We start from the raw sequence: 23971 nt of genomic DNA, 5'->3' as shown, positions 1-23971 counted from the left end.
AATTAATAATGTAATACCATAATGATAACATGATATTATTCACAATTTCTTAAATATTTTTAAAAAATTTAAATGGCTTTTAAATAAATTGCAAACCTTGATGGAAACACAGTGATTAACTCTAAGAAAATCTTTATCTTTCCATATTAACTGATACTCTCCTAACTGTACTTCGATGCTCTCTTTAATATCAACTGATATGGGCAAAAGCACAAACTGTCCATTTAGTGTCCCAATAAGAAGAAATCCTAATACAACGAAATAATATAAATAATTTATTCAAAAGTTGCAGAATTTAAAACAGTATTTTACAAATGTTTCTTAAATAACAATAACAAATAAAATAAATAAATAAATATAAAACTCAACTGCTTTAATGTAACTTTATTTTGTGATAAAATAATGCTATATTAGCTGTGAGATTTTGAAAGTTTTCAGTGTGGTTAATATCAAGTGAAAATACCCGAAAAAAAAAAAAAAAAAAAAATCACTGTCTCATGATAAAGAATCACAGGGCAGTGATATTTTTTCACAGAACCTCATAAATCCGACATCCATGGAGATATAGCACATTTCAGATTTGTAAAATTCTGTTTTTTTTTTTAAGGTTATGCATATAGCTTAAGTATTCAGGGGCGATTTGTTACTGTTATTAGATAATACAATAGTGCTGATTCCTACAGCCTAAGTCAGTGTTTCTCAACATGTGTGCCATGAGTATGCTTCAAGTGTACTGCATAAAATGCAAATAAAAAAAAAAAAATTTTAAATCAAAGTTTTATAATAAAAATTAATTCAAACAAAAAATTCATTATTTATGCTGTGCTGATCTGAACACCTTCTGGCAATCAATGTAACATCATGTTTTGATTCCTAGTACTAGATCCCAGACACCCTGCAATGCATTTTGCAGCTGTATAAGTGCAACTTGTAAGCAGCATAGTAAGAAATTTCTATTGTGTTTTACAAGTACTTGTGTATTTATATCTCTAAAATGTGATATTCTGTTAATTCATGTAGAACAGGTATTTTCAATGAACTATATTAGTATATTCATAGAAGTAACTTTAATTTTTTTAGAAATTATTAGCAATAGATAAATTTTTATTCAAAGGAAATCAGAAGAGGCAACTTGATGAGTTTGGAGAAAATGACAAAATCAAAAATGAGCAACCATCAACATCAAAAAAGCAGAAAACATGTTGACCTAAATATGATAGTTATTTGCTGATGGGATTTTTATATACTGGTACCCAAGACTGTCCTTTACCTTTATGTGTGGTATGTGGTTTAAAATTGTCGAATGAATCAACGGTGCTGAGTAAATTAGTGTAATTTTTATATGAAACACAAGAATTTATCATCCAAACCCAGGGAATACTTTAAAAGACTGCAGGCCTCTACTAGAAAACAAGGTACAGAATTTTAAAATATGGCTAAAAATTTGATAAAGCACAAGAAGTGTCTATTTAGTAGCCGAACTGGTGGGAAAAAAAAAAAAAAAAAAAACCAGCATGATTTTACCAGCATGTCAGGTTATCGTGAAAAGTATTTTCAGAGAGGAAGCTGAAAAAAAAAAAAAAAACAGGAGAGTACCACTTTAAAACAGCACAATTAGCAGGCATATAAAAGAAGTGTCTGATGCCATTGAAGAACAAGTTGTCCAACATATTAATAATTTTAAGCAACTTTTTGAATTGCAAATAGATGAATCTACATATATTATTAGGAAAGTCCAATTAATAGCATTTGTCAGGTTTATCAAAAATGACACAATCATTAATAATTTTTTTTTTTTGTTGTAAAGAACTCACTGAAAGAACAACTGGTCAAGATATTTTCGAAGTAATGAATAATTATTTACAAAAGTGCAGTATATTATGGAAGTTGTATCAGCATTTGTACTGACAGTGATCCTGCGATGACAAGAGCACTAAAAGGACTTGTAAACTTAATAAAACAACACAATTCAAATATTATTACAACACACTGTTTTACACACAAAGTTGTAGTAGCAAAGACAGTTGTACCCAATTTAAAACTTGCACTTGATCAAGTGGTTAAAATGATCAATTATACCAAAACCAAACCTCAAAAAACATGTATTTTTGGAAAATTATGTGAGAAACTGGTGTGTGCTCATTTTTATTTAATAATGCATACCGAAGTTCAGTGGCTATCAATAAAAAATGTACTCGTGCGTATGTACGAGTTCCATGAGGAACTCGTACATACACATAAGTACATAAGCTCATATTTTTTTTACTGGAACAATCAGAATGTTGTGATTATTTAAGTGATGAAATTGGTGCTGTTAATTAGCTTTTCTAGCAGATTTATTTGCACAACTGAATAAATTAAATATCAGTACGCAAGGCTCAGAGGAAAATTACTCACTTCTACTGACAAGTTGTTCACCTTTAAAGAAAAGTTGAGTATATGGAAAAAAGATGTAAATGAAAAACAATTTAGAAATATTTCCCTTAACTGCTAAAATGAATTATACTAAAATAATTAATTTAATAAGTGAAACATTAGAGCTGTTAAAGACAAAAGTTGAGAATTGCTTTCCATCCTTTGATACTAAAAAATATTTGTGGGTAAGAGACCCATTTGCAACAAGAAACCTTCCAATGCTAGAACTCAATCTGCAAGGGAAAGAAGAATTGGTTGAGATCTGTAGTGACCAGTCGCTGGAAATTCCTTAATAACACTAATATTAGCAAATTTTGGATCAAAATTCAAAATAAATTTCCATGAATTTCGGAAAAGGCAATTAGAATTTTATTGCATTTTCCACTTCCTACTTGTGTGAAACAGGATTTTCTGCTTTAAACAAGATTAAACAAAAGAGAGAGAGAGAGACTAAAGTCAGTAGAACAGGAGCTGAGGGAAAGCCTATCCACAATAAATCCTCATATTAAAAAACTGTGCCTCCCATCAAACCCGTCTCACTGATTAAAATGTTAATTGTATTTTTGTTTGTTTTTATGTAATTATGTTAATTTTTTACATAGTATGAATCAGAGCTGTAACACTCAATACGTTCTATGTTGATATTAATATTTGTAAAATAATAAGAGGAGTTTACCTCAATATAGTACGTAGAATACTTCCGTAGGATACTCTCCAGAAATTAAAATTAAAAAATCGAAAACTTACATTAGAGTAAAAAATAAATAATTAAAAACCAATTTAACACAATTTAAATCAATTTAACACAATTAAAAATCAATTTAATGCAATTAAAAATTAAAAAGAATCTAACAAAAATATTAAAAACGATTTTCCTTCCTCCTTTAAATTTCATGTATGTTCAGAAAAGGGTTATTAAAAGCATTTAAAACAAATAACAAGTGTATTATTAAATATACCCACCAGAAATAACTTCCCATTTGTGAATATATGCAGTGTTCTCCCCAGGATCTATCGAATGGGTGCACCACCCAGTGAATTTAACTGACTACCCAGCTAACATTTAAGCGATTCTCACGGTACTGTATAGTACTGCTCATTGATTTTGATCAATATTAATTTGAATATATTACGTGATAGAGGTCAATGCGACAGGAGCATATCATGTTAAATTATGCAATTAATTTTTGCTCTGAATCGCTTAAGTCACATTTATAGATAACAGAAAATTTTATAAAATTGCAAAGTATTACACTTCCCCACCTGGCTACCTCATAATGTCACTCAGCTGGCAAAATTTTAACATCTTTAAAAGTGTGAACGAAAGTGTGAACTTTAAAAGTGTAAAAGTGTTTCGAACGAACAGAGGGGTGAAGTGGAAGTGGTTATTTTTTATTTATTTATTTTACTTTATTTTTTTTTGGCTGATGCTGCATAAGCTTGCTTTCTTGCATCAAATGCCTCTACTAATGCTAATGCTAATGTGCCACAGCAACAAAAAGGGTGAGAAATACTGGCTCGAGTATTGGGGAGGGGGGGGTGATCTGTTATTCTTATTAGATAATATAGTATCTCTGATTCTTACAATCTCCACAAACAACATTCACCAGCAATATGCCAAAATGTTAACCTATAATGCAAGATTGGTCCAGTGGATAATGTCCTTACCTAAGGAATAAATGTTGTGGAGTTTGAATACTTCCAGAGGAAGCATTGAAACCCCAAGAAATATACATGGGTGTTGCAATAGTCTAATATTTTTTAATATGAGATAAAACACAGTGTGATATGATTTCAACAACGTGAAAATCAGAAGAATATACGTGATAATCGGAAGAATATACGTACTGTAATATGTACATACTAACTAGTTGACATTATTTCTGTTCACTGACATTTGTGGGTGGGGGTTAAAATTTAAAACAGTAAAAAGATAAGCAAATCAATAACGAAAAACACGCCACACACAAATTGCAAGTAACACGATACGCGCGAGTGAGAACAGGGTAACAAGTTACGAAGCTTTAAAAATAGGAATGAAGAGAAGATTCTGAAAATTAATTTTTTTATATGATTGAAGATTTCATGGAAATGTAAACACATTCACCATAATAACCCACAAAATTCCAGCTGTCAGTATTATCGCAAATTCAATAAGATCGAGTTTATTATCCGTTTATGATAGATTGCACTAACAGAAAAGCCCAATAAAAGAGCAAACAATATGAAACAAGTCTTGCTATGAACTAGCACATTGACATGTCAGTTTAAACATATGCATATCCATTTCCCCAAAACTGTTGCGAATTATCACATTCCAAACAGTTTTAATTGAACATCTCTCGTATATTCAGTTATGTATCCAACCTTCTTTATCAGTTGTCATTTCAGTTTTATCAGTTTAAAATTTTCATCTTGTTTCAACACAATTCTTTGTCTCTCTCTATTCCATAAAAGGCCTCCGTAGCCGAGTGTTCAGGAGTGGGAGTTCAAGCTCCTGACTGCTAAATACGGTCGATCTGCCAACCCGCACTGAACCAGTTGGCAGATTATGGTCCGTTTCCTTCAGCATGAATTGTTGAGGAGGCTTCCATCCATCCTGCAGTGAGTTGATAATTACTGCAGTTTACTTTTTATTCCACAGTGAGACACCTCTTTTTTATTATTAAAATAGAATAACAAACACTAATAATCATATATCAACATGATACAATATTATATTTAAGAAACAATAGCTAATAAAATTTATTACCAAATGAGGACCCAATTTGCTGCCAGTAAAGTGATGTAATTATATTCAATTGTGTATCCCACTCCTTTATAAGTATGGCCCTAGGAGAAACAAAATTTTTTGCAAATTGTTTATAACTTCTGGGACAATATTCTGTATGACTTTTTATATTAATTTACAAGAATCCTAATATTTATGAGGAGAACATACTAAACATTATACCTATAATTTATTTTTATGTTAGCATTCTGTTCAATACAATTCAATATGAAAGTTTATCAAACTAGTAAGAAATATGAAAGTTTATCAAACTAGTAAGAAATATGAAAGTTTATCAAAAAAGTTTATCAAACCATCTGGAAAATCTTCCTTCTAGCAGGTTTTTCAGATGATGGCAGAGGAAGCTGAAAGAAGACTAAAAGATTACTTGAAAGTTTAAAGATGAACCATGGAAGAGCAGTGGTTCCACTGTTTTAAGAGCTTGGAGAAGGGTAGAGGAATTACACATGCCTTTATATTTCATTATAAAGGTTCTTTCATTTCTTTTTACTTGCATTTATTATATATATATTAGTAAATTAATAAGAGGAGTTTACCTCAATATAGTACGTGGAACACTTCCGTATGATACCCTCCAGAAATTAAAACGGAAAAAACGAAAAAATCGACAACTTACCGGGACATTAAAGTAAAATATAAATAATTAAAGTAAATTATAAATAATTAAATAATCAATTTAACACAATTCAAAATCAATTCAAAACAATTAAAATTCAAATTAACGCAATTAAAAGAATCTAACGAAAATATTCAAAACGATTTTGAATCGTTTTGAATATTTTCGTTAGATTCTTTAGTAAAGAATTTTCTTTAGATTCTTTTAGATTCTTTTAGATCTAGAAGTTTAGATTCTTTCGTTAGTAAAAAATCGTTTTGAATATTTTCGTTAGATTCTTTTAATTGCGTTAATTTGAATTTTAATTATTTTACTTTAATGTACCGGTAAGTGGTCGATTTTTTCGTTTTTTCCGTTTTAATTTCTGGAGGGTATCATACGGAAGTGTTCCACGTACTATATTGAGGTAAACTCCTCTTATTAATTTACTAATATCATTATCAACGTAGAACATATTGAGTATTACAGCTCTGATTCATACTATCTAATTATATATATATATATATATATACAGGGTGATTCACTACCAGTGCGACAAACTTGCAGGAGGTGTAGAGGGCACAAAGACGAATCGGAATCACATAGCATTGCAGGGTCCGAAATGCCTTCGTCATGTGGTAGAGGACGTTGAACGGGAGGTCGCGTGAACAGCGATCCCGCTGGAAGTCAGCATTTGCGAACCGGTTCCCGAGGCAGTAGGATGGACGAGTATTCACGTTGAACTGGCCGACATGCACCTCACGTATGGAGTTGCGGACTGTAACGGGCGCGCCGCTCTGAGCTTGTACCAGAAATGTTTCCCGCACAGGCGTGCTCCTCATCATACGATTTTCGCACATGTGCACAGAAGGTTACACGAGACTGGTTGTTTCACAAGGGGTACTATGAATCGAGAGCGAATGACGAGGATGCCAGACAATGAGTAGAATGTCCTACGTCTTGCAGAAGGCAATCCGAGTACAAGTACTTGAGCGATAGGCCAACGATTAGGTATTTCGTTGGAATATGGAGGATACTGTCAACAAACCAAATGAGTTCATACCATCTACAACACATCCAATCATTGGAGCCTGTGGATTATCCACTCCGGAGGACTTTTGCTACTTGGTTTCTTCAACAGAAACGGTTCGCAAATGCTGACTTCCAGTGGGATCACTGTTCACGCGACCTCCTGTTCAACGTCCTCTACCGCATGACGAAGACATTTCGGATCCTGCAATGCTATGTGATTCCGATTCGTCTTTGTGCCCCCTACACCTCCTGCAAGTTTGTCGCACTGGTAGTGAATCACCCTGTGTGTGTGTGTATATATATACACACTCACACATATGTATATATGTAATATAATAATATATTATGTACATAATAAATATATCTGCAGCCATTGTCAATCCACTGCAGGATGGAGGCCTATATAAGTCATGTTGAGGGAAATTAGCCATAATCTGCCGTGCTGTTCCAGTGCAGATTGGCAGATCAACTGTATTTAGCAGTTAGAGGCTTGAACCCTGGTCTATTCAAACAGTGTGTGCTATTGCACTCCTGCCCACTTGGCTTATGGAGGCTTTATTATATATGTACATAACACACTATATAAATATATATTGCATTTAATTAACTGTGAGTAGTTAGAAACAAATCAGTGCTCTATTTTCTGTTGGCTGATCATTATTCTAAGGTGGAAATTTGTTCCTATTTGTTCTTGTCATTATGTCCTTCAATAAAGTATGCTGAAATCTCATTTGAACTAATGTCCATTTAGAGAACTACATACCTTTATCATGGTTGTCTGTAGAAGTTCTCAAAAGGGTGAGACATATATCTTTTAAGTACCCAAAGAAGACATTTTTGGCCATAACAAATGGTTATGCGATTTTTTGTGCTGACCTACAGGGACCATTTTTCTTCTTTCTTTAAGTGACCCCAAACACAAAAGGTTGAGGCCTAATAGTACCTGCCAACTTTTATAAATCAAAAAAGCAGAAGACTTTTAATAGAGATCTTGTTTTAGCTAGAATAACCCAAAACCACATTCAAGCTCTGTCCAGAGGGCATTCCCAGACTTTTCTTCCGAATTAATGATACTTAATTGATGTGTGTCACAGGTGCAGCAGGTAAATTACACATATCACATAATACAATAAACTGTATTTTAAAATTCTTTGTTTCCTTTTTTTTATTTATAGAAGTTTTTTTTTTTTTTTTTTTTGTTATATTCAATCATGCAGTAATCAAATTTACGTTTCACATGTTAGTTGAAGTCGACTATAGCACACCACATCTTCCTCAATGGTACCTTCACCTTGTGGTGAGGAGCTTGCATGCTCTGACAACCCTGGGAGTTATGCCAGCGATAACCATCAGAAGGGATACCCAAGCAGGATAGGTCCTTGTGGATAGGAGCCAGACTAGGAGGGATATCTAGGTGAAGGAAAACTCCAACACAAAGCACAGTTGTGGGCAGCAGCACTCACTATTACCAACCTAAGGCAGTTAATATTAACATTAACTATGCTCAAGACTGGAAACCTGAAGACTTAGGCAAGCCTATGGCTACAGCACTGGAAAGCAAGGGGGAAACTACCATGTTAATCATCCCAAGAATACTATGACAGCTTAGAAACAAAATATGGTGTGGCAACTGCCCCAACAAATGAGCAAGTAGCTTTAAATATCTAGGGAAGATTTTTACAAATAATAATGACCAAGGCACAGAAATTAGAAGCAGAATTGGTATGACCAAAGAGGTATTTAAGAATCTTAAGAACTTCCTCTGTGACATGAAATTGGATTTCCAGAAAAGATATCGAATGGCCAAATGCTACACATGGAGCACTCTCCAATATGGATGTGAGACCTGGGTCGTGCGGAAGGTGGAAATCAGGAAACTGGAAGCCTTCAAGATGTGGATGCTCAGAAGAATGCTCAAAATTCCACGGACAGATCAGGTCACCAATGAGCAGGTCCTTAAGAGGGCAAGAACACTACTAACTACAACTGCAAAGAGAAAGACTGCCTACCTCAAGCATATTCTAAGAGGCCCACAATATGAACTGAAGAAACTAATCCTGAAAGGAAAGATTAAAGGCAAAAGAGCAAAATGAAGATAAAGAAATAAGTGGCTCAATAACATCAAAGAATGAACAGGGGATCATACGACACAAGAACTATTTCACAAAGCAAGAGACAGGAACATACAAATCAAACACAAAACCTGAGGAAGATAGCACACCATGCCAACTTATGTGAATTGCATAGCTGCCAACTTATATGAATTATTACACAGCAGCCAACTCATATGAATCACAAGCTGCGAACTTTTGACTTTTGAAAAGCTGGAGATTGTGTAACTGTAAGCAGTAGGAAAAAAACAGGAAATATTCTGGCCAAAATAGGCAAAAAATAGGAAATTTTTTGAAAAAAGCAAGAGGTTTTTTTTAAAGTCCACACTGGACTAGAAATTAAATTTCACTGAAAACATACACATATTATATAAAAATACAGCCATAGGTTTGTTTATTGATTATAGTATGCTTTCAAACATTGTTATCTAGGATTTTTGAGATTGTGGATTTCTGTTGGAATTGTCTGTTAGACATCAACTGATCGTGATTGCTTTTTTAAGAAAGATACAGTTTTTTCCTTTTCTTTCATTATTATGAACATGTTGGACAGACAACTTGTGTATTTGAGCCCCGCTAATATTCATAAAATTGGACAAATGCTAACTTATTGTGATTTTCTCTTGTAGAGAATCTGTGTCCTCATTTCGAATTTAAATCAATGTTTTGATTTTAAATCAAATAAAAATAGAATAGAAATTAAATTTTTAGATATAATATTTTTTAAGTCAGGGAATCTCTTACCTGAAATTTTTTCCAGGAATAACTGCAAGCTGTAATCAAAATAGATGGAATGAATATCGAAAGACCTGCTTAAAGATAGATGAACCTTGCAACAGGACAAAGGGATGAAAACAAGTTTTGACCCTAAATCCATGCATGGTGAATAATTAGAAGTATAATAAGTAATGATTCAAAATTTCAGGTTAAGAGACTCCCTGGAATCTCTTAACCTGAAATTCTGGAATGCTTCACAAGAAATTTTTGAATGAAAAGTAGCGAGCGTGCAAGGGCATTGTTATAGTGACAGCACCAATTTCCTGATGTCCACTTTTTCAGCTTTTTTCTCTAAACGGAATAACAAACTCACCATAAAACTGTAGTATTCCTGATTCACTGTTTGACCATTCAGAAAAATTCACAATGAATACCCCTGTGAGTTAGAAAATATAACAAGCATGATCTTTACATTTGATCAAGATCATAATGTATTTTTGGATCATGGAGAAGAAAATAGTTTTCCATTGAGAGAACTGGGTCCTTGTTTCTCGCACACTGATAGAAGATCCCGACATAGGAGAACCTGCCACTTTGTGTGGTGATAATTAGTGAGGATGAGAGACACATATTTGGCTGAAATGCCTTACATTTCCAAATCTTGCATTAAAACAGAATGACACAACCTATAATAAATATCAATTTCACTAAGAACTTTGCAGATAGTTAAATGTAGATCACTCCTGATCAGATCATAAACACAAGTGACTGAATCACTGGTTTTTGAAGTTAAAGGATAGCCAGAGAGAGATGACCATCTTCAATTGATAAGTGGTCTCTTTAAACTTTGCCAACCACTGAAAAGTCATTGAATGACAAGCACATCTTCTCTAAAAGCTGTTTTTAACATTTCACAGGTTTCTATTACACTTTTCCCAATTTTGAAACAAAATTTTATGTAAATTTGCTGCTCAGTAAAATCACTTATTTTAAAATGTGAAAAAACACAAAATATGCATTCAATGTGCAACAGTTCAGAGGCGACTGCAGATAAATGGATTATTCCTAATATGTTATGTCTAGATGAGTTGCCGAACATGCTGTGACAAGTCACAACTCACTACAAGTTCAAGATACAGTTAGTCCCTGAATTTTCTAATCACACTCTGTACATATACATATAACCCTCTTATAACATGGTAGTTTGGTTCAAGCAAAATCTGGTGTAATGCAAAACTGTGTTATATGGGACTAAGAACCAGTATGAAAAGGGGGGGTTATATTCCAAAAACTAACAAAAATACGCCATTTTTTTATAACTATCGGAAACTTAATTTTTATAGTAGTAATAACTTAATATTTTAACTTTATTTTTATAATAATAGTAACTTACACATCTTACCTTACAAACTGTGATACTTATGTCAGGTAATGTACGTTCATTTAATTTTCTTCCTCTTCATTGCTGCTAAGCACAATCTCTTCTGCAGCATCTAGATTTCGTGTACCTTCTGCTCTCTGTCACAAAGTCATGAATTGCACTCTTTGAAGTCAGAATTATTTTTTATGGTCTCAAACAAGCACAAGTTCAATAGCACAAAACCTAACCCAGGGATCTCCCAACAAAATACGGTGAATCCCCACTTTAAATTATTCGTGACAATCGGAAGAATATTTTCCAGTTAGTAAAATAAAAATAAATTTACACTTAGATACATAGCTTAATTAATACATACTGTAATATGTACATACTAATTGATATTTCTGTGCACTGACTTTTTTTTTTTTTTTTTGGTAGTAAAATTTAAAACAGTAAAAATGATAAGCAATTATATTTTTACAAACTTTAAAAATTTTGTAAAAATTATAATTTTTACAAACTTGGCACACACAAGTTGCAACAAACATGATATGGAGTAATGAGTTTCTGAAAATTTATTTGTTTTTTATATGTTTGAATTTTTTTTTTTTTTTTTTTTTTTGGTTTTCAGGAGCATTAGCAACTAAGGCCATATTGCTCCGGAATATGCGGTTGTCATTCCCTGACCTTTCTGCATCCTCCATATTTGGTGGTGACGGGCTCGAACCCCGGTCTAATCAAGAAGCGTGTGCTACGCACTGCTGCTCCTTCCCACCTGGCTACGGAGGTGCCGATTGAACATTTCACCATATGTGAAAACCCACAGAATTCTAGCTATCAGTACTATAGCAAATGCAAGATCGAGTTTACTACCCGTTTATAATTGATTGCACTAACAGAATAGACCAATAAACCGGAACCTGCACATTGTTTTATGGTTGTGACCTCCAGAAATGTGCTTTAGAAAATATCACAAAGGTGATAACAACTAGCGAGTCAACAGCAGGGATTCACAAAAAGGAATGGAAACACTGAAAATTACATCTAACATAATAGCAGGGTTTTCCTAGCACAAAAGCTCAAAAATATCACGGTATGCAAGATTTCCAGCAATTCTCAAACCATATTAAAGCGAAACCTTATTGTGCAAGGATTTCCGCAATTTATCAATCGTGTTAGAGCGAAACCGTGTTGTTGAAGTACCGTGTTATACGGGGGTTGCTTGTATAACTTTTTTTTTTCTCTTCCTTCCTTCCTCAAGGTTTTAATATAGAATATACCTCAGACTATGTGAAACAGATCCAGTTCATAAGTGGTGCTACAAGTTTTCATTGTAAATATTAAGGCAAACCAAACACAGTACTACAATTTAAAACCTGTAGTGTGACTTGTAAAAAATTCTGGCCACCCAAGTTTCAGGTTTAACACTCTTTCAATGTTTTTCTTAAAAGGATTACCAAATGGAGAAATATTCAGAAACACATCTCATGATATTTTAGGCCCAATGGATAAAATTTTATTGAATATTAAAGCAGTCACATGATTATACTGCAGGTTTCCTAAATTTAGTGTTATATCAAGTCAGAATATTGGTGGCATGTTTCCTATAAAGTCTGAATTTTCCATTTATTAAGATATTAACATTTCATGGGTTCTCCATCTAGTTTTTATATCCCTTATATTTTATTATCTTTCTAAAATTCCACGTTAATGGGCTTAATTTTAATAACGTTCTTAACTTGAAATAACAATTTTAAGCATGATATTTAACCGTCTAAAGAATGTTCAAAAATGAAAACAACAGCGGGCATTAGTGCCATTTCTTTACCAATCAGATTTTTGTGAAAAAAAAAAAAAGCAAAAAGTACTTTTAAAATTTATTCTTAATTCTAACATCATATTGTATAATAAGATTAAAAAACATTATTAGCAACAACGGTCTTGTTATCAAAAAAAAAAAAAAAAAATTCCCAAAAGCCAAATCACAGGTTAGTGAAGTGGATGAAAGAAGAAAACCAAACCTTTATGGAAAATTACAACAACAGATATTTTTTTATGTACATAGTGACAGGGAATTTTTTTACAGCTAAATTTTTCAATTAATGATGGAGATCAAAAATAATATCATATTGGTGTAATGCTAAAATTCATATTGATATAAATCTAATAGATTTCTAAATATATAAGATCTACTATTTTTGGTGTATAAAGCACATCAAGTGGCACCAGCTACAAGGGTGGTTCAATAAAGAATTGCCCTGACCTAGCTGCAGAGGTGCTAGCCTGCTGATTCTTGGCACAGGTTTTAGTCCTTCTCTACATAGCCACCATGCAGATTTACACATTTATCCCATCGATGGATGAGACTATGGATACCGTTTTTGTAGAAGTGGTGAGGTTGGTCTTTAAACCATAACTCTGTTGCAGAAATGAGTGTCTCGTTGTCATGGAAGTGGGTCCCCTGAAGAAATGATCTGAGGGAAGCAAACAAGAAGTCCGATGGTGCAAGATTGGATGAATAGGCTGGATGTGGCAATACAGCCCATTCTGGTTATTTGGGACAAATCGGGACTAGTGCATTTTGGCCCGATTAAGCGGCTGCCCCAATTATCCGAAGTTTCACATAAATAGTTAAAAATACAATGGACCCCCTCTCTTTACCCCGACCCTGGTTCACTGTACAATCAAATCACATTACGATGGACTCACCATAGTAAAGTACCATTCACTATATGATGTGTAGTAAGCGCCGGTCATTTTTGTGAATTGAATTTTAATTCAATTAAACAGCGATTCTAATTAGTGAAAATAGGCGGAATATTATCCACAGGCTATAAAAGCAAAGATATATTAAGCACAAATTTACCCTTTATTACCTTACCAATTAAAAAATTAAATGATACGTGAAAATTGGAAGAATATACGTGATAATCGGAATAATTAATATGTACTGTAATATGTACACACTAACTAGTTGACATTTCTGTTCACTGACATTTGTGGGTGGGAGTTAAAATTTAAAACAGTAAAAAGATAAGCAATCAAGAACAAAAAATACGCCACACAAATTGCATGTAACACAATACGCTCAAGTGAGAACGGAGTAACGAGTTACACATTGGGCATCATGTGGAGGAATGTGCATTTTGCTGCCTCTAATGATAGCTTTATATTTATTTTCTTAAAATAGGAATGAAGAGAAGATCTGGAAATTAATTTTTTTATATGATTGAAGATTTCATGGAAGTGTAAACACATTTCACCATAATAACCCACAGAATTCCAGCTGTCGGTATTATCGCAAATTCAGTAAGATCGAGTTTACTGTCCGTTTATGACAGATTTCACTAACAGAAAAGCTCAATAAACAGGTGACTGCTAATTGTTTTTATTGTTTTATGGTTGTGACCTTCCAGAATTCTCATCAAACCACGTGGTACCGTTGGAGACAATCGTAGGGTAATTTCCAGTGCTGCGGTCTTCTGCCCTAATTAAACGGCATGCTGTCCCAATTAAGCGAAGTAAACCCTGGCTATTTTCTCGATTGGTTTCTGTTTTTTAAGATTTGCCCCAAATAAACGGCTGCCTCGATTAACCGGTAGCCCAAATAACTGGAATCCACTGTATTTCAAATCCACAAGTGGCCACTTGTGTTGTTGTAATTTAATTTCAGAAGTGTGAACTGGAGCATTCTCGCACCTTTGGACAACATGCCACGCCTACATGTTTTGATTTTCTCCCGTAATTTTGTGAATAAGTTGGCATAATAGGATAGGCATCTGTAATTGTTCTACCTTTCGGCAGATTATCAGTCATTATTACGCCTTTCTCATCCCAAAACACTGTCAGTAAGACCTTTCCTGCTGATGCTTGGACCCTTGCCTTCTTGGGGGGGGGAGAACCATGATGTTGCCATTCCATGGACTGCTTTTTACTTTCAGGGTTGAAATGGCGTATTCAACTTTCATCCTGAGTGATTAGACCAGAGAAAAAGTCTTCCTCATTTTTTTGGCACAGGGCTAAAAACTCTTATGATTTCTGTTGTCAATCAGCCTTCTGGAAACCAGTCAATAATCGGGGAATCCATCTTGCACTCAATTTCTGTAAATGGAGTTGGTCATGAAGGACTGTTTCAATAGAGCCCACACTAATCTTCACCTCCTGGGACAATTCATGCACAGATGTCCGGCGATCTTCCATGATTAACAACTCCACTTTTCTGATCATGCTCTCATCAATGTCTAAATGAGGACGACCTGGGATGGGCTCAGATTCTACCAATGCCCGACCACACCTAAACTATTTTTGACAGTGCTTCACAATGCCATAGGATGGGGCTTCATCCTTCTTTGCAGCCGTCATCTCCTTGTGGATTTCTTTAGGAGATTTCCCCTTCAGGAACAGATACAGGATTACAGCTCTGGCTTCAACTTTGTCCATGATGCTACTTCGTCACATGTTCAACTCTGTAAGAGAAAAACAAATTAAGACACAGGGCTGAAATTTTACACCTTTAGTACAGAGATATGTATGATGCTACACACAAAGTATCATGACTCTGCGATATGTGGAAGTAGGTGAGGGCAATTCTTCATTGAACCACCCTCATAATGGATTAAGCATAAATCAAAATAAAATTTTTCTAAGTAATAAGAAAGTATATTTAAATACTTTAAACTTACTCATTACCAGGAGAAATCTTCCAGAACACAATATGCCCACTCTTCATAGCAGTTATCAAATAACACCACTGTAACTCTTGCTTTGCATCATGTGTAGTAAATAAATCTGTCCAGATCATTTCTGGAAAAAAAGAAACAGGAATAAAAAAAAAAGGAACAATGGTATAGTATTAATATATAAACTTAATTAACAGAATCAAAAAGGAGTGGGTGTTTTTTTTTTTTTGATTTGGTAGTTGTTGGCGCATCGGCTTCTGTGGCCATATTGCACCTCCCAAGGTTTTGCAGTACTTTGATCCAAGCCCGAGGCGGGAATCGAACCCGCGACCTTTGGGTTGCCGGGCAGGTACTTTACCCACTCGGCTAGCCCGGTCGGCGGAGTGGGTGTGTGCATGCATGTTGGGATGACCTTGTCTGCATACGTGTTTATTTTGCCCAATCATGCATGCCACTATCGTATATCCATGGAAACAAACAATATAACTATTAGAAAAACAAAGTGAATAATGATTTTAAAGTTATTGGGTTGTCATGTGCCCACAAAAATTATGAATATATAGAGGATAAGAAAGTGAAATAAACCCGCAAAATGCTTAATTCAATATCTTACATATTTAATTTACTGAGAAACTCCTCATCTCCTCAACTTTACAAATGAAATCATAATCAGAACAAATGTGAAGTTTATCGAACACAAATAACTATTCTTATGTACAGTTCATAACAGTTGATTATAAAAAAAAGTTCGAAAATTTACTTACTATCCTGTATATATATACAGAATGGTAAGTAATTCTCTACCTTTTTATATGGGTGAATACAGGAAAATTTTTCAAAACATCTTATTTTTTAAAAAATTTTTCAAAACTTATCTGTTTCGAGCAGCTCACTGAGTAGAATCAAAGCATAAAATGTGAAGTATCCAGATCTTGAAAAGATACTCTTGGAATGACTAATGGTGATGCAATAAAATGGTTTCATCTTTTAAAAATTAGGGCTGAATCATTTGCACATCAGATGAATCTGGTCTTCTGATGGATAGTTCCAGAAATTTAAGACTCGTCATGCACTATCTTTCTTTCTTTCAAAATCACTATCTTTCAAAAAGTGTGTAGCAAAAGTGCATACATTGATAATGAAGCTATGAAGGAATGGAAAGAGAATTGTTTAAAAAATGTTTTGTTGACATATGATCAAAACATCTTCAATTCTGACAAAACTAGGTAATTTTATTTTATTTTTTTTAAGTTACTACTGAATAAAATAGTTAATTTAAATATGAGAAATGAAGTGCAGTAAAAAAAAAATAAATAAATAAACCAAAAACAATGGATTGCCATTCTCCTAGAGGCAAGCAAGTTTGGCAGACAGAAGCTTCCTCTCTTATCACTGAGAAAACACAAACTCTGATGCTTTAAAAGTTTGAAGATATTGCCAACTACGTATTGAGCAAACCAAAAGGCTCGGATGTCATCAAAAATCTACAAAGAATGGATCAGAGACTTAGATCAAAAGATGAGTGGGGGAGAATAAAAAAATTTTGCTGTTTGCACATAACTGTACCTCTCATTGCCAAGTGAACAATCTGTGTAATCACTGTTGAGTACCAGCAAGCTAATAAGACATCAGTACTTCAGCATCTAGAACAAGGCAAAATCCAGTGCTTCAAAGAAAAACTATAGAAGAATGCTATAAACAAAATTGTGCTTTTTCTCAAGAGAAAAATGCAAAATTTACATGCTTCAGGCGATGTATTCATTTGTTTCAGCATGGGATGAGGTTGATGGATCAACTACTTTGAACATGTAATAAATGCTTAGCATGCTTGCAAAGACCTCTACTAATTGCAAAAAAAAAAAAAAAAAAACCAGCCTAGAAATAGTGAAGAATTTTTTGAGGATGTGCATCATCACCTAAACTTAGTCTTCAAAACACATTTGAAGACTACATCAAAGTGGATGCATACGTTACATGGTTTGGGATATGCCTGCATGAAGAGGAACTCATTGCTGACATAATGGAACAGGAAATTTGTAGCAATGAAGAAGAGGAACTTACTGTGGTTGAACAAGAAGTTTCATTGAAAGATGCTCATCAAGGATGAGCATTCTTCGATGAAACTTGTACATAATTTTTCCCCCAACAAACAGTTTAAAAAAAATTAACTGCTATCAGATGTCTTCATAATTCTCTTTTAAAACATTGTCTGCTACTGAAACAGTGCATTTTGACAACTTATTTAAAGTCTAAAACCAATTCCCATCTATTGCTAGCTTTGATATATATATTAGCATTAGCATTAGTTGAGGCATATGATGCAAGAAAGGAAGCTTATAGAGCATCAGCCAAAAAACAAAATAAAAATAAAATAAAATAATAATAATAAATAAATAAATATGTTTGTTTGTTATTTGGTTTTTAGGAGCATATTACAACTAAGGCCATATTGCTCCAGGATATGCGGTGGTCATTCATTGACCTTTCCGCATCCTCCGTATTTGGTGGTGACGGGCTCAAACCCCGGTCTAATCAAGAAGCATGTGCTATGCACTGCTGCTCCTTCCCACCTGGCTACGGAGGTGCCGAAATAAATAAATAATTAAAAAAAAACCCTTCCCATTTCACCCATCAGGTCACTCCAAATATTTGTCTAGTTCAGCCTTAAATTTATTTAAGCTAACAAACTTCCACAACAACAGATGGAAGTCTGTTCCAGCAATCAACTACCCGTTGAAGGCTAAAGGCAAACTTCTGCACATCTATTCTACAACTGTCTTTCCTCAATTTGAATCTATGCCCCCTTCAGGTTCTTAGTCTGAGCAAGTAGAAGTATCCCGTCAGCATTGAGCCTGCTCAACCATTCAAGACCATATACACCTCAATCAGATCACCTCGCAGGTGCCTAGTCTCCAGATGCTGCAACTTGCAGAACTTAAGCCTTTCTTCATAAGCGCACCCTTTGTTCCTTTCACCAATCTTATTGCCCTTCTCTGTACTCGTTCTAGCAACTCTACATCCTTCCTAAAATGGGGCCTCCAGACCTATATACTGTACTCAAGGTGTGGCCTGACCATTGCCTTATACCAGGTCCGGGCAAACTATGGCCTGCAGGCTGCATGCGGCCCGCGAACTTTAATTGTATTTTCGAAAAAAAGTTTTACTTATTTTATGCCTTTTGCGACGCCTTTTTGAAAAATAGGCCTGTATATGTAATACATTATAGAATTTGTCGACTTGTAAATTGTTTTATCAGCTCTGTATTGTTCAAATTGAGATAGAATTTGAAATTGTGCGCGAATTGGAGCGAGCCAACAGGCTCGCTCCAATCGATTTTATAACGGTATAATTTGCGATTATAAACTAACTGCACGAAATTACGGTAACAGACAACCGGTGATGACGACAACGGCTTTGCTGCGGTGTAATAGGATAGGACTGCTGACTGGCAGCAGTTCCAATCTGTTTTCTCTGATTGTCATCCCGCAGTTAGTTTTTTTTGCGTTATCTTTGGTTATCATCTTGGTGCCAGTAGCCAAAAAAATAATATTTACGCCCTTTTAAAAATGAATAAAAAACGAAAAATTCAACAAGAGCATCGTGTCTTCAATGAAGAGTGGAACACAAAATATTTTTTTGCTAACATAAATAACGAGACTATTTGTCTCATCTGCCGGGAGAGTGTCTCAATGTTGAAAGAGTACAATATTAAAAGACTAAACATTCTACTAAACATTCCGAATATGGTGCCAATTTAACTTCGGAAGCGACAAAGAAAACTGCTGATGGATTGATTCAAAACATATCTAGACAACAAAATGTGTTTAAGCGGCTAACTAAGGAACAAGAAGCTACTGTAGAGGAAAGTTTTGTTATTTCTCATATAACTGCAAAAAGCAACAAGCCTTTTTCTGATGGAGACTATATTAAAGAATGTATGATTTTGCATTTACCCTGGACATCGTGACACACTTAAATACTTTCAGCACCGTGTTACAAGGGAAAAATTTATACGCCCATGATATGGTAAAAAGTTTGAATGGATTTCAATTAAAACTTGAAGTTGCTGAAGATTCCAGAAAATAAATTTGAAAAATATTGTGAAATTATCAACGCTTTGAATGACAACTTTTCACAAAGATTTGGCGACTTCCGAAAAATTTGACAAGTTTGGCAATAGTGCGCGACCCATTTTTCAAAAGAAATTGATAGTGCACCAAGTGAACTACAACTTCAGATTATAGATCTGCAGTGTGATACCGATTTAAGAGAACTGCACGGTCGTGAGGAAATCTGTAAATTTTACAATACTCTTAATTCGGACAAATTCAACGAACTTAAAAAGATTTTGCCCGAAAAACGTTGGTCATTTTTGGATCAACCTACATATATAAACAAACATTTTCCATCATGAATCTAAATAAAAATTCTTTACGATCAAGCATCACCGATGAACATTTACAAGCAGTTTTAAGAATCTCAACTACAAAATTAACACCCGAAATTAAAAAAAAAGTTAAAACAGGTAAAACAGTTCCATTCATCTCATTAAATTCTTGGTTGTTAGAGAATAATTTTTTTTATGTTATATTTCTTCTTCGTGATAATAAATAATATATATCTAAAAATAGTATTTTACGTGCGACCCACCTTCTTTTTGAATTCCTAATGTGGCCCTTCAGCCAAAAGGTTTGCCCAGGCCTGCCTTATACAAAGGGATAATCACCTCCTTGTCTCTGCTAGCAAAATTCCTATATATCATTGACAAAACTCCATGATCTGCTCTGGCTGCACGTCTACATTGCTCAGAGAACTTCATATCTGACTGCACAATTACTCCCAGGTCTTTTTCATTCTCCACCTCCTTGAGTGTAGTACTACAGAGTTGGTAATTCTCCTCATGTGTGAATGTAGATGCAAAATACTCATTCAGTTTATCAGCTGCTTGAGCAGGATCATCAATAGTCGAACCATCTATGTTAAGTGGACCAATCTGATTCATCCCTTCCTTTTAGAGTTTACATAAGTAAAGAACTCTTTGCTGTTTTTCTTTGCATCCTTTGTCAAAGGTTTCTCATAATCTGCCTTCGCCTGCCTAATCTCCTTTGTGACTTGATTACAGACTAGCTTATATCTGTCATGGGTTTCTGTGTCGCTTGATAATTTATATGCATCCCATGCATATAAATTATCAAGCATATAATTTTTATCCCATGCATATAAATTATCATTTCTCCCCAACGAGCCTCATTAATTCATCCGACATCCATTTAGGCCTGAACCCTGAACAGCATTTCTTAGTTGGTATGAAAAGTCAAGTAGCCTCAAAGATTAAGTCGCTGAAGGCTTCCAATTTAGAATCACCATTAGTAACATCATCAGTTGAACCCACTCTATAGAATTTAAAAACTGTCTGAGACCTCTGTAGTCACCTTTATGAAAACAAAAACCCTTCCTTTTACCCTTGATAGTAGCTACATCTTTAAGTAAATCCCACATTGGTACACTGTGATCACTGTCACCTAGTGGTTCCTTTATCTGCAAATTCCTAATGCATGCATCATCACTGCTGATAATCAGATCAAAGGTATTACTCCCTCTGGTTGCCCCTTGAACATGTTGCTGTAGAAAACAATCCTCCAATAAATCCACAAAAGTCTTGCTAGCGTGCGAGTGACCAACCCACAAGTTCCAGTCAATATCTGGAAAGTTAAAATCTCCCATTAAAAGACATTCTGATTTACTGGCAAATTCTATTTCTCTGCACAACTGTTCATTGTACTCATCAGCGTCATTAGGCCCATAACATACTCCTGCTCTCATTTTCCCTTTCCCAGTGTTTATGTCACACCAAACAGAGTCAACATTGCACTGTCCACCCATGTCAACTGGATGCACTTCCTTAGATTTTGTGTGTTTCTTAACTAACAGCATAACCCCTCCTCCCTTCCTACCCTTTCTGTAATCATTGAACTTTCCAAATTCCGATTCTGCACTGCTTACATCTGTGTGACACCATCTCTCTGATATCTCAACAATATCTGCCTTTGATGTCTTGATCAGCACTTCAAATTCATAAATTTTATTTACAATACTTCTAGCATTAGTGTACATGCAAGTATACATGCACTTGTTCTTACTCTTAGTTACTCTAACACAGCCCATGTATTTACTTGTTACATGATGACTCCCAGCAGCTCTTGAAATCCCCAGATACTTGCTCTCTAGGCTGCTGCTCATTACAATAGAAGCAGTGCAAGAATCACTTTCGCTTCTGCCTGTGGCTACTGTTAATCTTTTAGTCTATGAATCCCCCCAAACTAGCAGTTTTCCGACACACCTAACGCTGCCTCGATAGCATCAGCAAATATCCTCGCACACTTTCTATTTGAGTGTATCCCATCCCTGTAGAAACAGTCTCTTCTGTTAGCAAGCATAGACCACCCTGAAAAAAATTACCCTGTGAGCCTTGCACAATCTCTCCAGGGCCAAATTGATTGACAAGGCTCTCAATCATATACTCCCTCCTATCGTTTTTTAATTGTTGGTGCATCGGCTTCTGCGGCCATAATGCACCTCCCAAAGTTTTTGCATTTTACTCTGATCCAAGCCCGAGGTGGGATTCGAACCCGCGACCTTTGGGTTGCCAGGCAGGCACTTTACCCACCTGGCTAGCCCGGTCGGCCCCTCCTATCGTGTCTTGGCAGAATTGCAGACACTTTCAAATTTAACCCTAACTTGCAACTTTTTTTCAATATTGACCTGTACTTGTTAAGTAAATCTGCAGATTTCTTGCTCTTAAGGTCATTAGTGCCAACGTGTACTACAATATCACCTTTTGTGCCCTTAAAAGATGATATCTTTTCTACAACGTCATTAACTTTTGCCCATGGCAGACATAACCTGGTCTTGTTCCACCTATCCTTTTTGCATACTACATTCCTCATCTCCCTGACAACAGTCACCGACAATAACTAGTTCCTGTGGGACTGGCGCACTCTACCTTGGAGATTGCCGTTGTGTTGCCTGATGCACAGGAGTGTGCTCTGGCGTTGAGTTGGGCAGCTGATAGCTTGATGGGACCCTCATATTAATTTCTTCGAGGGCATTTACTCTACACCTTAAACTCTCATAGATGCCCATCAGAATGCTGAGGTGTTGCCTAATTTCTTCACAGTCTCTGCACCTAGCACACGCAAAGACATACTCCTTGGCTAGATCGTGTCCTGTTCTAGACATGTCTGCAAACATTTCACACTTCGCACATTGTTTTAGACTGTGATGTGTGGGAGAATCGTCCCCTTTGGTTCTCCCGTTAGCCACAGCACTCTGGCTATTCTAATCTGGGTCATGATTCTAATAGACTGCTACCCATTTCGCTATCTAGTTTTACATTAAACTTTACGGTATTCTGTATCGTATAACAATGGCAGCAAGTTACAAACATAAAATCTACAGACACCAAGTATTAACTTCCAAAATCGCTATCTAAATTCAAAATAAACCATGGAGCTTGGCTAGAACTATAAAGCTACTTATAGGAAATAATTTAGTATAACAATTAAGTCAATAAAATGACTAAATATAAATGAAAAGTTAGTGTTCGCCAGAGCTGCAAAAATCTTGATCAATGTGGTAGTAACCTCGCACCCAAATTCTTAGCCAAAGGCTTCACATAATTCTTCTTAGCTTGCTTAACTCCCTTTGTGACTTGATTGCACATTAGTTTGCACTTACTGTATGTTTCTGTGTCCCCAAATAGTTTATAACCATCCCATGCATTTTTTTGTCTCTGCCACTAGTCTCATCAGTTTATTTGACATCCATTTAGGTCTAACTCTTTAATGATATCTCTTAGTTGATGTAAAAAAGCTTAGTACTTTCTATGATTACTTTCTTGGTTGCTTCATATTTAGAATTTTCAGTTATAATTTTCAATTGAAAAATATTTAAAAACTGTAAGGCCACTGTAGTCACTTTTACGAATAAAAATTCCTCCTCTTTCAGCTCTTGATGGTAGTTATATCTTTAACTAAATCTCACATCAATATATAATTTGATCATTACCACACTTAGTAGTTCCTTTATTTCGGCATCCAGATAAGCTGGGTCTGTGTAATTAGAAAATTAAACCAGCTGGAGTTGTGAACGTTAAAATCATCGAAGGAAATTACCTCAATTTCAGGAAAGTTAAACTGCAGAAAGTCAAATTTAGTTTAGAAGAAAGGAACTCAGAGTTCTGAGTGATTATTAGAGTTAGGAGAATGACAG

At 35.0% G+C, this 23971-nt stretch overlaps 1 protein-coding gene across 2 annotated transcripts in view; it reads right to left on the bottom strand.

Annotated features, from left to right (window-relative positions):
• The window catches only part of LOC150079307 (general transcription factor 3C polypeptide 4-like), a 201807-nt gene that overhangs the window by 129383 nt on the left and 48453 nt on the right, over window positions 1-23971 (bottom strand). For both annotated transcript variants that reach the window (XM_090382719.1, XM_090382720.1), the window contains exons 5-7: window positions 15704-15824; window positions 5168-5247; window positions 97-248 (exon numbers count right to left, since the gene is read on the bottom strand). In XM_090382719.1, the coding sequence (XP_090238845.1) occupies window positions 97-248; window positions 5168-5247; window positions 15704-15824 (353 nt within the window). The remainder of the gene's footprint in view (window positions 1-96; window positions 249-5167; window positions 5248-15703; window positions 15825-23971) is intronic.

This window comes from Mastigoproctus giganteus, chromosome 10, assembly GCF_048544385.1.
Source record: "Mastigoproctus giganteus isolate SK-2022 chromosome 10, ASM4854438v1, whole genome shotgun sequence".
Taxonomy (NCBI): Eukaryota; Metazoa; Arthropoda; class Arachnida; order Uropygi; family Thelyphonidae; genus Mastigoproctus; species Mastigoproctus giganteus.
Note: the sequence above shows the minus strand (reverse complement) of the source record. Positions and strands in the feature narration are given on the sequence as shown.